This window comes from Sinohyriopsis cumingii, chromosome 16 (genome assembly GCF_028554795.1).
Source record: "Sinohyriopsis cumingii isolate HCF-2022 chromosome 16, ASM2855479v2, whole genome shotgun sequence".
Taxonomy (NCBI): Eukaryota; Metazoa; Mollusca; class Bivalvia; order Unionida; family Unionidae; genus Sinohyriopsis; species Sinohyriopsis cumingii.
In genome coordinates this window covers 61,382,478-61,400,910 of record NC_142976.1, presented here as the reverse complement: position 1 = coordinate 61,400,910, position 18,433 = coordinate 61,382,478, and the positions used below count along the sequence as shown (strand labels likewise).

The 18,433-nt window shown below is 35.4% G+C and overlaps 1 protein-coding gene across 7 annotated transcripts in view; it reads left to right on the top strand.

The window, feature by feature from the left end:
- Positions 1 to 18,433, top strand: part of LOC149780544 (uncharacterized) — a 26,980-nt gene extending 8,547 nt beyond the window's left edge. For 5 of the 7 annotated variants that reach the window (XM_089937563.1, XM_089937568.1, XM_089937567.1 and 2 more), the window contains exon 2: positions 14,407 to 18,433. In XM_089937563.1, coding sequence (XP_089793689.1) covers positions 14,407 to 15,382 — 976 coding nt within the window. In that variant the 3' untranslated portion in view covers positions 15,383 to 18,433. Of the gene's footprint in view, positions 1 to 1,729; positions 1,849 to 5,051; positions 5,242 to 14,406 lie in introns of those variants that run through there. The other 2 variants (XM_089937566.1, XM_089937565.1) reach the window with 2 other exon arrangements.

Here is an 18,433-nt window from a genome sequence, read left to right as displayed (position 1 = left end):
ATAAATAGATAGAATGCATTAAAATCATTTTAATGAATGTTCTACGCCCTTTTGATCTCATTTGATTGGATGAAAAGTTCTTTTGAGACAATCGTGTAATGGAAAGTACGTAAAATTCAACCACAGTGACGAAACATTATGATTTATTGTGCTCTATTCCAAGTTTAAAACACTAATTAGTTTAATAAAGTCAGTTATCACATAGTAGGTATAGTTTTCCTATAGTATGTGCAGTTTCATATTTTTGATATTACCACATGTTAAAATATCACTTTATGTGATTCTGATTGATCCAAATATGCCCATGAAGTTATTGTGCAGTATCCTCTTTACTGATTGGTTGGGATAGTGGGAAAACGTTTTTAACTGGAATGTTTGGTTTTGAATGAACATTTTTGGCGGCCATTTTTGAACTCGAGTCGCGAAAGGAAACTGAGGAAAAATAATCTCGGCTGTCTGAATATGGATATGTTACCCCTACAGGGGTTTGTTATGTTATGTATAACAATATCATAATGAGAAAAATGGCGTAAAACTACAAGACAAGAACAACAATAAGAAGTAAAACTAAGGGTATGGCTTATTTGATGGCCGGGTGGGATGAGGAAGCGGTATATCCGTAACAGATATAGAATCCACCGTATATACAAGCGTGGTTTAAATGTTAACTTACAGAAGTAAATAAACTAACCTCTGTTCACAGAAGAATTTGGTCATAAATGGGTCTCCTAACTGACAGAACTTTATCCAACCACAGCATCTTTACGCAGTACATATGGGATGCAAATCCGACTCAAAAAGAAATTTGTTTACCTCTTATGTACAGTCTATTGTTCCAGTCAAATACTGTAAATATCCGGTCACAAATGCATTGCAGTAAATGTGGGAATTTCTGCATCCTCGCATAAAGATCGCAACAATGTAATGTTTAGTTCTGCAAGTGACATTTTAATGTAAACATGTACTCTAGACCTACTGTGTACCGTATCTAACAATGTGTGTGTGTGTGTGTGTAATTTGGATTTTTAACGTAGCTTTAACAATTTTTCAGTCATATCGCTACGATGTCTGCAATGTGGCAGTCTAGCACTGGGGCATCATGCCGCAGACATGTAGCATGATGTCCCACCCAGTCACATTATCCTGACACCAGGCCAACCAGTCCTGACACTAACCTCTTAATGCTGAGCGCCAAGCGAGGCAGCTGTTAGTACCATTTTTGTAAGTCTTTGGTATGACTCGGCCGGGGATCCAACCCACGACCTCCCGCATCCGATCATTCTGTTTTGAAAAATGATTTTGTCGTTATAAAATGTTCTGTTTAATCGTATGGATGCTTTTTCTTTGATTTATAGTTTGTAAAAATGTACAATCTATTTTACTAGTTCAACTTTGAGACTATATTTGATGCACAACAAATGAAAGGTGCACCGTCTGTCAGAATGAACGAAATTATTCGTTCTTCTATCTAAATAATTTCGACTGAAATAAAAACTATGTGATAAAAAGGATCTCAAATAAGCAATGATTTAATATTAAATTTATGAAACTTGTTGAATAATGTCCAGCTTTTGCGAGCCAAGGAGTTTCATAAATTCAATGTTAACTCGTTACCCATTTGAGATCCATCCTTTAGTAATTATACTTTTACTTGCGTTAAGAACACCAGAATACATCTGATGCTTTCGTTGACGTCACACGGCTGTTCGAGATTGAGCGAGAAGACTGTTTATATCCTTTCACAACAACTTGAACGCTTGGTTCTATTTCATCCATTGTTTGGTTTGGAAAGAACGAAATATTATAAAACAAAAGAAGTATTGGCAAGGAACAGGCGGAGTAGGTCAGGTAATATATCTAAAGCAGAATTATTGTTTCAAGTTGAGTAAATGTTGGATTAAATTTGAGATTTTTAAAAAATCCAGTCATTGTTGAGCGTATCCGAATTTCAAGGACAAACAAGATATCTGTATCGTGAAATGTTAGTTACCTGACGTCTCAGATAGAAAATCTTGCAAAATATATGTAGCCTAACTCTAGTCACGTACACAAACTTTTGTATTTTGGGTTTCAGGTGTGTTATTGCCCAAATCTTCCCAGGCAGATTCGGTGAATCTATTCGTATTTTAGACTAATAACACGTTGTTTTGGGTTTATAGCATTTTTCTGCGCATGGTGGGGAGCACATGGCGATCAGTATAACTGGTGGAGGAAGAACCCGAGAAACCCCCATGGGGGGCGCTCACCAATTAATATGTACTTTAGAGAGATTGACGTATGCAAGGTGAAGTTAGTTCGCATTTAAAACATGCACAATTGAGAGAATGTTGGCATACCTATATGCTACAGTAATGTAATGTGGATGATATTTCTTTGGATATTGTACTTTTGGAAATTTTACATGATTTAAGCACACTGCTAACTAAAATGACTGCTCCCTTGTGTTAAAAAATCAGCCTGAATTAGTCAAAAGTACACTATACATAGCAGCTATTAAAATAGGGAAAATGAATTTTGCCAGACTAGACAATACCAGCTTCTGAAAGTGCAATGAATGAATTACCAAATATATAAAATGTAAAAAAGTTATCGGCTCTTTTTTATACAATTTACCTCTTAAGTTCAGGAAGTGAAAATGACCAAGTAGAACTAGCACTTTTTTGAAAGGTGCACATTTGAAGTAAGGCCAAGCTGTATACTCTATAACCCATAGTACACCCATCAATCATACACCAAAATACAGGGAATTAAAGGTTCTTTGAATTATACCTAAGATATACAAGGCCTTTTTTAAATAGCCAGTATAACCAGTGAGGAAAGCCAGGGAAATTCTTTTTCTTTAAAATCCTAACCTATGCAAAATACGAAACTGTAGAGCGCCACCATAAAGAATCAGCGATTTATTGGAAGCCATTGGCAAGCTTTCCCCACATACCCAAATGGCCGAGTCCGAGACTCGAACCCCCGCTGGCAGAGGTGAGATGGCAATGATCGGTAAAGGCGAGCAGAGACGGTGTTAGAAGTACTCGGGGCCTAGAGCCGACCATGACCGCGCGGGGCCAAAGTATCGGTATCTTGATTGGTATGCTACTGCAAACATTGATTATGTCTAGCCTAGATCAACTTTCGCGATTTGGCGCACGAATTTAGTTTTTTTTATTATTCATAACAAAAATTCATGTTTGTGGACAACGGGTTAATTGCGTTACGAAGTTGACTAATTTGGCTTCGCAACTTTGCGTGCGTTACATGCGACCTGTATCAGCGTTTCCAATTTACCGGAGAATATAGCTTGACAAACTCCTAAGGACGACCTTAGGCCTGAAGCGCGGGGCCCCCTCAAGAGCGGGTCCTGGGATGGTCGCCCCACTTGCCACCCACCAAACGCCGTTCATGAAGGCGTGCGCTTTAGACCACTCGACCACTCGGGGCCTAACCCACGCTGGCAGAGGTGATATGGCAGTGATCGGTAAAGGCGAGCGCTTTAGCCTACTCGACCACTTGGGGCCACAGTAATACGTAAACTTGTATGAAATTTACATGACATGCTCTCGTACATATGCATGCCATCACATAAGCCTTATTTGTGTATGCAAAAATGAAGATGCAACAAAAACGGTATCTGCACTGTTTTGCGATTAATAAATTCTTAACGATCTGAAACCGTTGTAAGGAACAGCACGACAGATACTAATTCAGCGTCTCACACTCCAGATACCTCACAGGAAAACTTCAGATCGTACGATGAGGGTCGCATCTTCCGTCTTGGTGCACGTGTAGGCTGGTGTGTGTAGATTATGACCGTTTTTGCACCCTTCTGCATATCGTACGATGAGAATAATGATGCAGGTTTGAACCCTACCACTACATCAGCTTTGGTCGGCTACCTTGGTCGACAAAGCACTATACAGGTATATCCTACTTGTGTTGCTGTGCTGTGAAAAGGACCAAACCGTCGGTGCAACAACACCATAAAATTGAATGACTGATAGTGGCAAGGGGTCAGTATTAGCATTACCATCAAGAACTTCTTTTTTTTTATTTCTTTAAAAAAAAGCAAAATCTTGCGATTCAGATTAAGGCAAGAAATAGCTCAGATTACTACGCCAAAAATCTTACTGAAAGACAATTTATAAATAACGATCAAATCGTTGATGTGGAACATTGTAAAACTCAACACCGGAATAATGCATTCCTTGTGAAAACAATTGAAGCTGTAGCCGAACCATGAACCATTTGGATAATTGTGTAGTGCGTGCATACAGGGCGGGCGCAACCATAAAGGCAAACTAGGCAGCCGCCTAGGGCGCTGATTTCAGGGGGCGCATTTCTCCAAATCAACAACAGTTTTGAAAAATAAATAAATAAATTTCAGTTTTATTGAGGGTCGTTTTTTATCCTGGTTTATTTCATACAGGGACAAATAATCGGGTAGATTCAGTCTGCCCGAAACACCAGGCTATTTATAAATTTTGAAATTGATATGTTCCGGGGGAGGGGGGGGGGAGACGCCAGAATCTAACCTTGCCTAGGGCGCCAGATAGTCTGGCGCCGGCCCTGCATGCATAGATAGTTGAAGGCACCAGAGAAGACCTCAAATTATATTAATTGTAGAGTATTAATTCCCCCCCCCCCCTCTCTCTCTCTCTCGCCGTACCAGAAATGTGTACTATACCCTGTCGATAGCATTTTTTTTAAAAGATGATTTCAGTGCAGTAATTCAGGTAATTGCTTAGTTGGAATAGCATGGGACTCATAATTCAAGGTCTCGAGTTTGTTCCCACCCAGGTTAGTCTGGGTCGGCTGTCTTATTTGTGTCCTTTGGAAAGACACATGGCTCCTATTTCCTCGGAATGATATTTTATGTTGAAAATGCCTTTAAAACTAACGACCCAATAACCTTGAATTATTCAGAAATTCAAATTTAGTGCTCGATTCCAGTTCAGAAAGTGGCACGAGTATACTTCATAACGAATGGTTTTTAGTATTGGTATATACTGTAGTTTATTTTTGCAATACTTGTGAAGTAGTCATGCTTGCGGTTATTGTATTGTACATGGATTATTTCAATTCGGGAAGTAACGACCAGCTATAGGTAGCTCGTTTATTACAGCACAATGCTTCTTGGTTTCATTTCTCTTAAAAGATTGCAGAGATCACTGAAAACGCAGCAACATGTTTGTCAGTAAGAAAATATTGGAAATAGGATAATACTTGTGTGCCGTCATACCATACATCGAGGTAAGTAGTGAGTGTTTCTAAGTCCACATAGAGAAATTAACGGTTTACCAAGGTGTATTTAAAACAAAAGAGTACATACACCTCGATATATTAAAGCCCGGAGGGGGGGGGGGAAGGGGCGGCAGAATCTGCAGTTTGAGATAGAAGGTATTTTGACTTAAAATTCAAAACTAGTGGTCACTGGAATTATAATGTTATATAGACTTGAGTGACTTCATCGCGGCACTCCTTACATTAACACAGTAACAGTCCCATGTGACAACTATTATTAATTCCAGATACATCACTATTACCGGCACGGTCATATACACGTGTTTCCTATTAGTATATGAAGTGTATTCTATAGCGTTGTTTAGCAGTGGCTTTGGTCACGAATCACTACATCATATCTAAAAATATAATGTAGCCCCCCCCCCCATTAGGACAAACAGGTAATAATATAGCGTGCCAGTACGATTATTTAAATTACAAAATACCGTACTAGACAAAACAAAAAAAGCAAATTAACGTTTAATCGATATAATGAAGTAGTAATTAATATGACTGATCGCTTTCTAAATACTTGTATTGCTCTAACAAGGGAAAACATTTTTCTGTCAGTTAAAGCCACGGGGTTTTTCCGAGGGCTGGGGATGTTTAAGATAGAATTTGAAAGGGTTTGTTTGTTTTATTCTATTCAAAATGGGCACAGTTAAACAATTTTTATTATCAAAATGTACTTCTTGTAATTCACTTTCAAAGATTTACATCTGAATCGTGCAACGTTCAAATAATAATAATAATAATAATAATAATAATAATAATAATAATAATTATTATTATTATTATTATTATTATTATTATTATTATTATTATTATTATTATTATTTGCAACATGAAACAATGCATGGAGACAGGAGCTGTCAGTTCACTTTCCATAACAACAGTGTTTCACAAAAATCCCTCTTGGACAACACACAAAATTTATTGCTTGGATAAAAATGAAAACAACAAGGTTTACTGAACGCTGTATTATATGTTTATCCGAAAACAATATGGCCGATGGTGCAGTGCCTCTTGGGTAAATGATATCATACAATATTTATGACTCACTAAACAACCCTATTCTGCATCATTTTATTTTGCAACTTCCATTTATATATATGTGTGTGTGTGTGTGTGTGTGTGTGTGTGTGTTTTCAGATTCAGTACGCTTCGGTTTCAAATAAGAAATTATTTACAAAAATGCGTAGGAATTGTCGATAGCGAATTAATGAGGTAGCACAGACGGCATACGTTGACATTCTAATTTTTAAAAACAAATTGTATATTTAATTTTATTTTATTATATCGTCATTTTTTGTTTTGTTTGAGGCGCATCAGGTAAACCGAAGTAATAAAAGAGAACTGGTATTTTGGTTAATTATTGTTGTGACGAGTAGTTATTTATACCTGTCTGCAATGTCCCAACCGCCTTTTGTCCCCCCCCCCCCCGTTCAGAAACTTAGTTCAAAATATTGTTGGGGGTGGAAGTGAAATGATTAGAAACGAAATGTTCCTCGCTGAAGTTGTGTAAACTATTTTGTGAAGCGCTGAATTTGCGGCCTGATAATTCTTAAATTTAATTTTTGAAATAATTATTTGGTTAAATGAGGGGCGGGGGGGGGGGGGGCTCTGAATATGCAACTGTCAGCAATGTTGACACCATTTTGACCAGTTTCCTTTTCACGTTGCTGGAATAAAGCTGGATTTTCAACCATCAAATGGAAAACGCGAAGGATTGTATTCACAATTTCCATTCCTGTTTTAAGAACTATGATGATTTGAAAATGTTTAATTTGGGGGATTAAAACCTTTAGTTAAAATACTATGCTATTCCAGGTGTGCATTGCCTGAATTTAGTGATTCTTTTTTAACGCACACTCTCAGATCTTCCTTCGCAACTTCCGTCTGTTTTTGCGGCCACAGAATGTTATTATTTAAATTTGTCGTGCAGCACTTTAAAACATGATAGCATCAGATCTTAAACAGTTTTTGGAATTTAAATTTGAGTGTACTTTTATTTCATGATTCAATATACCATAATAGCTTAGGTGACTTGAATTCAAAGGAAGTACCTGTAATAAATAATTGTAAAAGACATTAATTCAAGTATAATATCTAACGCATCTGGAATTGCTAAGATATGTTTTTATAATTTGTTAAAGTTGGATTTATAACTATTTCATACGGCTACATACGTTTTGAATGTCTTATTTTCTTGCCAAATGTTTTACGTTGTATTTCTTGAAGAAAAAAAAATCTTCAGAAAATTAAGGAATAAATTAATATCATTGAATCAGTGTTTGAGGTAGTCTTCTACAGTGTACACTATTGAAGCTAATAATCAGCAATAAGTAATGCTAGTGTGTGTTATGATTCACGGTAATTAAATGAGCAGGTGTTGAAAGTAAGTACACTACCTTACTTTTCCAAATAGTATACTTGCGTACCTTTACACATACCAGGTAAAGTGTGTTTACACGACTTGGTTATCAACAAATGGGTTCTGTCTGTTGATGTATCCGTTACTGAACTTCATGCATACCTAGTGCAAATATCTTTCCTAATAAAAATAAACAATCAAATCATAACCATAAATATGTTATATTAACAGCATATTTGTCTGTATGTATGTATGTCTATATGTATGTATGTATGTATGTACGTTTTCTAAGAAACTGAACATGCACCAGAGAAATTAGTCCACAATGGAAAAGGAATGTTTGGCTTTGATAATGGCTCTGCAACACTTTGAAACGTATATTATTAGTTCAGCGCCTTCTCCGATTATTGTGTTTAGTGGTCACAACCCCTATACGTTCAGTTGCAAGATGAAAAACAAAAATCAAAGATTATTAAGCTGGAATTTAATGTTGCAGGAATACAATATTGATAACATGCTCGTCAAAGGAAAATACAATTTAATAGTATATACACTTTCACGTGTATAGAAATATTATGTTGTTTCATGCATACATTGTGTCATTCATAACATGTCATTTAATGTAAATTTTTATCACATGGACAATTGACTAATACTTAAATGAAGACTTTATTGCATAAATCTTTCTTTTTCTTTATGAGGGGAAGTGTGATGTATATTTAATTTGCATTATAGGTTTGTTAGTTTTTTATTCTCATTTTATGCTTTGGATAATTGTATTTTGGACTTAACCTTGTCCAAAGTCAAGTTCATTTTCTACCTGACATGAATCGTTGATTTTGGTTTTGTAGTAAACATGTTTATCTCAATCTGAGTCTAGAAATTTGGGAATTCCCCATGAAATGACAGGTCTACCTGTTTGATATATATATATATATATATATATATATATATATATATATATATATATATATATATATATATATATATATATATATATATATATATATATATATATATATATACTACATTGTACATTAGAATTTGAGAAGTGGAATTCAGATTATAACTAAAATGTTATCTTGCAAAGATTTGGAGCCTTCCAGAAGGAAACTTTCCATTATGTAATAGTTTGCCTTTTAATCGAAAATGCTAATTGTGACCCGAGGTTAGGTAGAGGACTATATAATCTTTTTTCTAGAAATTAAGTATTCTTGCTGTTAGAGTTTAGCAGAATTATTTGTGTTGTTGTTATGTCCAGTACTTCTTTTATGCTATAATTTATTGATTGCAATTATTTAATTCAAGTAATTCTTTCTCTAGAAATACAAAGTGTTTAGAAATGGCATTCCTTGAAATAAAGACTTGAATTTATACTGAAATTTCAAATAAGGATATATTCATGGATTTTAGTTTTGCGATCCAAGAAAAAACTGTTAGCACATCACCACTACACGGGCCACCACATCAACACTTTCAGCGTGAATGTAATTTGGATTTCCATTAAAATTTATTCAGAATTTTAATCATTATAACTTGTGTCTATAATTATACGACTATTTGAGATTTAATGCGCAATACCGTAAGTTCTTTATTTTTATATTTTCACTTTATATTATAAGGAAATACATTATTATCCAGGAATATCATGGACGAGGAGGGGAGGGGTAGGGGCGTAAACAAGTTGGCAAGGGGTATACAAGCGGGAAAACGTCTCCTCACCCCGAACATGTGCATTCTTAGCATTTCTGGGGCATAATTTTAGCCATCTACATGTAATTATAAAGAAAACTTATGAGAAATAATATATTTTCTTTCTTTTGCAAAATAAATCTCTTCAAAAATTTTAAAAGCTCTTTTCGTTATTTCATGAAAGTTTCTTGGAATATACTAAATTAAATTTTGGAAGGAAGGAAAGATTTTGTTATTTCGAAAAGATGTTTTCAAAATAAATGAAATTCTTTTCTCTATTTCGAAATTATGCTTTCAAAATGTCGAAAATATTTTCGTTATTTCTAAAGAAGAAAATTATGTTATTGAAAGAAATATTTTGGTTATTTTGGAAGACATCTTTTTAAAATAGCGAAGCTAGTTGCACTAAAAGACTACTGTGTTATGATGTTAGCATGCCAGTATCGTTTTAAGACGTGTAACTCGTGTGATTATTACACATAAGAAACGATATCATAACAATATCCAAAATGAAAGGTTAACGACGTAGGCATCCAAATGTATTTTAAATTAATTTCGCTGTACTATTCTGCAGATTGGTTACATAAAGACGATAATTTTCGTCATACGATAAATAGAATATTAGGTATGTGCTCATTTCAAATTTCAAATCTCAAATGTCGAGAAATCAAAGATCCTCTCTCTCTATATCTTGCAATACGATCCGTAGTCTCTCGCATAATCCCATATATATGTATCATTAGTAGCTATTACACGAGATATCTTCTCATAAAAATGTATCTTTAATAAATATTACACGAGATATTAGCCGATAAAATGTATAATTAGTAGATACTAAACGAGATAACTTCCCATAGAAATGTATCCTTCGTAGATATTATACGAGATAATAGCCCTTAGAAATGTATAATTAGTAGATATTACACGAGATAACTGCCCACTGAAATGAGTCTGACGCTCGCATCCTTGTCTGATGCGAGCAAAGGCCACTAAACCATACTGCTTGCTGAGAAATAGTAACCATTATATTTCTACGCAAATTAACTTATTGCAAGAAATCTATTCATTGTTGACGAGAAGGCGGTAAGAAATTGTTTTTCATTTGGCAGCCACAGATACACAAATGCAAAATTAATAGGCTTGACTTATGACTCTACTAATCTAAATGTCTGTCTGCGTGTCAACCTACCTGTATGCACGTACGCGCGAACATATGTATGTATGTATGTATGTATGTATGTATGTATGTATGTATGTATGTATGTATGTATGTATGTAGTTGTTGTTGTTGAAGGGTTTAACGCTGTTTTTCAGTACAAATTAGGTTATACGTGGCGGCCTGTATCAATGGTGGAAGAAGAATCCGGAAAGAACCACGGACCCACGAGAAGCTACTGGCAAGCTTTCTCACATACATACCCACATTGGTTGAACCTTAGACTCGAACCCACGCAGACAGAGGTGAGATGGCAATGATCCGTAACGGTAACGGTGAGCGCTTTAGACCACTCGGGGCCCCTGTATGTATGTATGTATGTATGTATGTATGTATGTATGTATGTATGCGTTTGCATGTATGTATGTACCCATCCACTGAATGGATGTGTGCGGTGGTAAACAATACACGCACCTGGAAATATTTATATATCTCCGGATTGACTAATTAGTTTATCTACTCATCAAATGTAGAAACAAGCTTCTCAATCTTCACCCAAGCTGGTTGCCTGCCTGCTTGCCTACCTATATATTCATCTTTGTATCTATGCATTTCTGATTTAATTTCAAATTATGTGGGCTTTTTTTAATGGACTTCAATTTACTATTAATTTTAATGCATAAGTAAAATTGTTGACCCAGAAATGTTTTAAAAAAATCATTTTAGGACCGATTTGTACATTTTCACGCCATGATTTTCCGCACTTCAACTCCTCCAGTCATGGAGAAATTATATTTCCCCTGATTTCTTGCTCAGAATGAATATATACGTATCTGTTTATATTTAGATGTGATGAATTCATCAAACGGAAGACATGACTCATCTGAAAAAAAGAAAAACCCCACCAACAATGTGGCTTTATGTTCAATAACTCTTAGAGCTGAATATTTAACTACATTTATCTTTGACACAGATTACTTGAACGTTCATAGAAAACAAATGACGTATACTAATTAATATATGTCAAACGGTTCGAAACAAAACGGATATACCGTATTAACGCTTATAAGAAACCAAATAACAAGACATATCAATCAGACTTGAAAATGAAATCGTATATAATGTATTAACGCTTATAATATACATCATGTAACTGAAAACAACGAAGACCCAAATCTGCCGGTAACGTTTGCCCGAAATCATAAGGAAAATTAATGATATAGATCCTGATCTGCCTGCACACTATGCGATGGCAGTTCTAGGTCAGTGGTTGTAAGCTTAGATATATATTATACAAGTAAAATACGGTACAATTTAGTGAACTATTGTATTCAATACATTGAGATTATTTTCAGTGCTTCTCTGTGTGTGTGTGTGTGTGTGTGTGTGTGTGTGTGTGTGTGTGTGTCATTTGGACTTTAACGTAGCTTTAAAAATTGTAGTCATATCTTGGACGCTTAAAGTGATGTCTAGCAGTGGAGCATTATGCATGTAGCATCATCTCCCAGCCAGTCACATTATCCTGACACCAGGCCGGATAGTCTTAACACTAACCTCTTAATGCTGAGCGTCTAGAGAGGCAGCTGTTAGTACCATTTTTATAATTATTTGGTATGACTCGGCCAGGGTTCGAACCCGGGATTTGATGTAACCGAGGCGGACGCTCTAACCATTTAGGGCACTATTTCTATATATATATATATATATATATATATATATATATATATATATATATATATATATATATATATATATATATATATATATAAAGACTATCATGTGCTGGAAAATGGTATTAAACCCACATAAAAGCCCATATTAAACCTTGTCATTAGTACAACTTGGACCCTGTACACTGACTGTGTAGCCTACAGCAAGGATTGTCTTCATCTTCCACAACACATTTGCGATATTTCATATGTTTTTATTTTAGATTTAATGTTAATTTAACACATACGTTTTTGTTTTCTTTTTCTTTTTTATATGGTGGTTACCATAATTTAGAGCTTGTAATCATTTGTACAAAGTCGGGTGCCTTAATAGATAAATAACCTGTACGAAATATGTGATTTTAATTTTCTTATCATCCCTTTTTTATGTTCTTGCTTTGTCGCTTCTCTTTGATTTTTAGATCTTTACTTCGTTTGTTGACATCATCTTCCATGGTGTTTGGACCCGATGCCTTGGTCCAACTCCAAGACAAGCAGTATTGAAATACCTTACACGTCAAATTTACTCCAAGTTCCAACGAATTATTGTGCTAAATGTCGTTATACATTTTTATTTTAAGTTAAAGGCATTGGTATTTAACACGAGATCTTGAGCTTGGACAATCCTAACACAAGAATGCGTTGTGCCATGCAAAATTTAGTCCAACTTAGGCAGGCGGTTTGTTTAGAAGTTACAGATTGTGCGATATAGACTGACTGACAACCTTCCAATGACGCAAGGCCATATTAAATGCTGGTATGACGTTCCGTCCGATAAAGCAAATACATGTTCATGCCTAGCCATTTTTTAAATTGAAGGTGGCGCCTTCTAATAATGAAATGTTTTAGTTACGATCATATGAAGAAATGGCGTCCTAAAGCTGAACATGAGATACATAGTGATTAGGTCTCACTGGATAGTTTCGTATTTTGACCCCCCCCCCCCCAATATTTAAGGTAGAAGGGATGATCCTAATTATCACAAGCCTAGCATTTATAAATTCACACATAAGCTAAATCTGCAATGTGGTTTAGATTTACTTTGAGTTAGGCTTGGAAATGGGTTGGCTTGTTGGTGACTGCCTGTCACAGTTAGATGAGCACTGGAGATCAGATGCGTAACTTGGGCTGCAAATGAGTAGCAGACTTGGCTTACGTATTTACGTGTGTCGGCTACAGAGGTAAATATCTCAAAATCTAGATGGTTGAGGGGTGATGAAAAGTATGCTAATTTGTAATAGTACTAGTGAACTTTATTCATGCATAAGGCACATACTGATTCCTTTAGCTGCCTTATCGCAGGAAAATATTCAAAACAGCTATTTCCTGTAAAAAAAATGAATGTAAAATTTAGGGGTTGGTGGCAGTGTTGGTTCAGTATAAAAAAAAAACACCAGTTGCATCAGGAATTAACCTGATTGCTACAGTCAAAATCTCACATGTATGCTTTCTACAAAAATCATTAGTTTGTTTTTATTTTTATCTTCAGTGTAAAATTATTCTCATTTGTCTGCAATAGGTCATTGTTGGATGAAAATTCACCAGAAAAACTGTCCAGTGAGACCCTAAAAGGTTAGCGCACACGAGAAGGGAGATAACTATTGATTGAAAAGTAAGCGTACACGAATGAGAAAATGGAAATACGGAACCGGTGCTTTGGCAAGACTGATATATCGATTTAGAAGCCCAATTTATACATTTTGTTTCAGATGTATAGGGGAAAGGCGGATTTTAATTTCACTAGCTTTTCTTTTATTCTCTGTAAAATATGTCAAAGAAACAACATTTCCGCCTATATAGATCACTGACATCTCACTTTCCGCCTCGGATTGGCCAACGTGGATATGCGAGAAACCTTGCCAGTAGGTTACTGTGGGTCAATAAGTCTTCCGGGCTTCTTTCTTTACCAAACATACTGGCTGACATGTATAACCTATCATGTTCTGAAAGGTGGCGTTATGCTTATAAAATAAACCAACCAACATTTCAAAGTCGTGTGCAATAGCTCCTTGTTTTCATTATACAGCATCAGTACAGAGAAATAGTGGAAATAAATAATGTACGGTTAAGCATACGTACGGAAGTAAAGTGTCAGATTTATACATGTCTTATATTCATTATTTTATGAGGAATTTTTTTCTGAAATGTTAATGTTTCTGTTATATACTACAATTATAGCATTTATTTTAAAAAATTCTTTTCAGGCGAGAATCAGAGACTGTTTCAAGTATGGACAAGCCAATACCTTGTGACCAAGATGCAGAAACTGTACTGGCACCCTCAAAACTCACTCTTCTATTTTCCTCGAAGTTATCCGAGAAAGTCAAGGCTTTTCTGCCTCAATCACCATTATTTAAACAGTTAGGTCAAAGAATCAAATTCGGGAGAAAAAGCTCATCTGATGTGCAGCTGAATGACGAAAGAATGTCGCGAGAATATGCCGAGATTTGGCGAGACAGGGGCGATAGTCCTGGAAAGTTTAAACTGAAGAATTTGAGTGACAAGAAGTTCGTATGTATTGACGATTATACGTTAAAATACAATGAAGTTTACTCGTTACAAAATAACTCAAAAATAAAATTTGATTTTATTACCCTTTTGGTAGAAATAGAACCAGGAGAAATGGATTGTACTACATACGAACTGGAATTCAAAATGATGAAAGACAGGGATCCTTCCCCCGAGAGAGTAAAACCGCCAGCTAACTACTTTGGGACAACATCCCTACCACTACCGTCAGAACTGAAAAGGAAATGCACGTGTCACCATGATCACGTGGAAGACAGGGTGCATATACAAGCTGAGAGTCTTCAACTGGCAGATGTAGTACAGGGCCGCTTAAATATTTCCACTCCAGTGACAGCTTATGAGAAAGGTATTTTGGGAAATAATCCCTCGGAAATGTTGGTGAACAATTTAAATAGCATAAAAAAACCAGAGGTAAAGAAATTGAATATCCCAGTTCAATCTTATCCCAGATGTGTGAATTGTGATAAATTACAACGGGTGCTTAGGGATTTCGTCGAAGAAGACGCGTGTGCAACTGCAAAAGAGATAAATATTTCCAGCACAGAATTTTGTGTATGTGGAAGAAGTCCTGTGGAAAATGCAGAATCAACGAGCTCTGATAACGAGGATTCCCTCCAACTTCTCAGAAAATCAAGACAAATGCAGGACTGAGTTAATATGCCGGTTGTCTGTTGAGGCAGTGATTTCAATTTCTTTTTACGGAGAAAAACAGTAATTTCGTTTAGATACCACGAATACCTTATGGAAAGAATACTAGTGTAAATCCTTTCATTTTTTTGTTGTTGAAATATTGTTATTGCAAAGGACAATATTTTCAGTGGATAGATCATCAATAATTGCGTGGACAGAGTAAGACCGTTGTTTACTATGGAGGGGGATTACCGCCATACTTGTATGCACGTATTTTCTAATCTTCCTTGATGCATTATTGTAAATGGCTGCTTGCAAGTGCTACTTTCATAATTCTGTCCCTGTATATTGTATTCTTCATTGATGAAAATTGCACGTGGCAGTTTGCAAGTGCTCATGTCTTTCTGCATTATTGTAAATGGCTGCTTGCAAGTCCTACATTCATAATTTTAGTCATGAATTTTCTATTCCTCATTGATGCAAGCTGTGAATGGCTGTTCGCAAGTGCTTATATATATTTTACTTCTCCGTCATTGTATCTTGCAATTTGCCAACTACTGAATCGATTCTGTAGTTTGTCATATGGCAAATGCTTTACCAGTTATTACAAGTTTCAGTATTCTATTTATAAATTTTGCTGTATCTAAAGTTGCACAGATTGCACTTTCTAAAATCATGAGTATAATGTAGCATCAAGCACTTTGGAAGTTAGCAGCACGAAAGAATGCATACAAAATGTCTCATTATGACAACAGATGGCGCTGTGACACGTCAATTTCTTACAATACGAATACTCCCCTGGCCCTAGCAACAAGAGGTTATACCACTTTACGACATGTTTGGGGCGCCTAATTTAAAATACCATTCGAATTATATTAGCGCATTAGTCAGCTGATTTCTCAGAGTATAAACATTCAGAAAAGAGGTGGCCTGCAAGAAGCAGAAAACATATTATATGTATCAAATTGTATACAATTAGATGTATTTTCACAATGTTAAAATTGCGCTGATCCTTCCCACCCCATTTCTATTTGGTCCTTTTTTGGGTGTAATTTACCGCTGCAGCACGGTCTAAGTTCCAAATTTGTTTTTATATTCTCATTCACAATGTTATCGATTCAGAACATGTTTATTATTTTAGAGTGCAGTGCAAATTCTGCTTTTTGTATCAGTAAAGACCTCATAAAGTTTGAGCAAATCGCAGATAACTGCACCTAACCGCCATCCTTTCTCTTTCTTGCTTATTCACGAAAAAGAGAGAGAGAGAGAGAGAGAGAGTACATTACAGAGATGAAGATTCTATTTATCCTCTCATCCCTATGAAATTAATTTTTACTGTTAATCTGCAGTTTACAGTGTCAGTTAGTAAATATTCAAATTATACATAATTCTTATATATGTATGGCATGGATGATTTTGCAATAGCCATCAAGTATTGTCACTAGTTGTCTGTGTCAAGTATCTCATATCCTCATATCTCCAATTTCATTTTAAATCTCCAATTCCAATACAATAGGAAGAGACAAATGACTTGAAACAAGGACATCACATACAAAGCATATACTGTAGTATAGCTATATGCTACAAAAATATGAACTTATTCCATTATATAAGAAAAAAATTCTAACCGTATGAAATTTATTTTCTATATCTAAACAAAGAACATTTCCATACAATTACGAGATGTTTCATTTCCACAGACATAAAACTGGAAACTAATTTTTTTTTTTAAATTTAAGATCGCATTCATCCATATATATGAAGCGATATTTATAGTACAGATAAAATGATTGATTGTAGGGTACTTCACTGATCAAACAACAGTTTTATTTGTTAGCAATTATAAAAATATAATATAATGAATATAAATAACGTTGCTAACAGAAACAACATGTGCTATGTCTTACATTGTAGGACTAATGGACCACCCTGCTGTAGTGTATGCGTTTTTGATTTCGTAAGGTGCTACAAATCACTTAGATCTTCGAGAAAGCACATGGTTTTAGAGAGCTATTAAAACTTCGTTGCTAACTTACACCTTAAAAAAAGGGACTGAAAGAGTTACAATGTTTATCGACACAAAATGAATGCAATAAAGCTCCATGGGGAGCATTAATTATTTCTGGTCAAGGAAAAACTTTAGAAATTTATAGCGCCGTATGTTGTCATAATGCCATGTTAATCTCTAATATGTCATTATGACAACAGATGGCGACATGAGTTGGACAGCAAAGACGATACTGATAAAACTTAGTATTTACATTGTTGCAAGGCCAAATCTGTATGAAAACAGCAGTTGGAATCATGTAATAGTAATATGGCTAGATTATAAACATAATATACAAAACTTGTAATAACTGATATAGCGTTTGCCATACGACAAAAGTAAGGTACGCAGAAGGAAAGTAGATATAAGCAATTGCAACCAGCCATTTACAGCTTGTATCAATGAAGAGTAGAAAATTCATGGCCAGAATTATGAATGTAGCACTTGCAATCAGCCATTGACAATAATGCAGAAAGAACGTAGCACTTGCAATCAGCCAATGACAATAATGCAGAAAGAACGTATCACTTGCAAACGGCCTCGTACAATTTGCATCAATGAAGAATGCAATAGACAAGGATAGAATTATGAAAGTAGCACTTGCAAGCAGCCATTTACAATAATGCAACAAGGAAGATTAGAAAATACACGCATAAAGTTATGATGGTAATCCCCCTACATACTTTACATCCGAGTAATTGCGCTTCTTGAGCATGTATTCGCTTAAGGGGGAAGAACTCTTTTCTCCTAACAGGTATCGTTGAGTTTGAGACGTACATTAAGAACAAAATTTATTGCAGAGCTTCATAATTAACAAATATTCTTTCACTTCAAAAGATGACGTCAGTTTATAGATTCTTACCCATAATGTTGCTAACATTTTCGCGGGAAAAAATTAACAAATCGAAGGAACTCAAACCCCTCCTCCGCTATTTCAACACCTGTACAATGTCAAATTGAAGTGATTAAACAATACAAATAAAGAATTTCGCATTACTTTACGAATAAATTTGGGTCACATATTA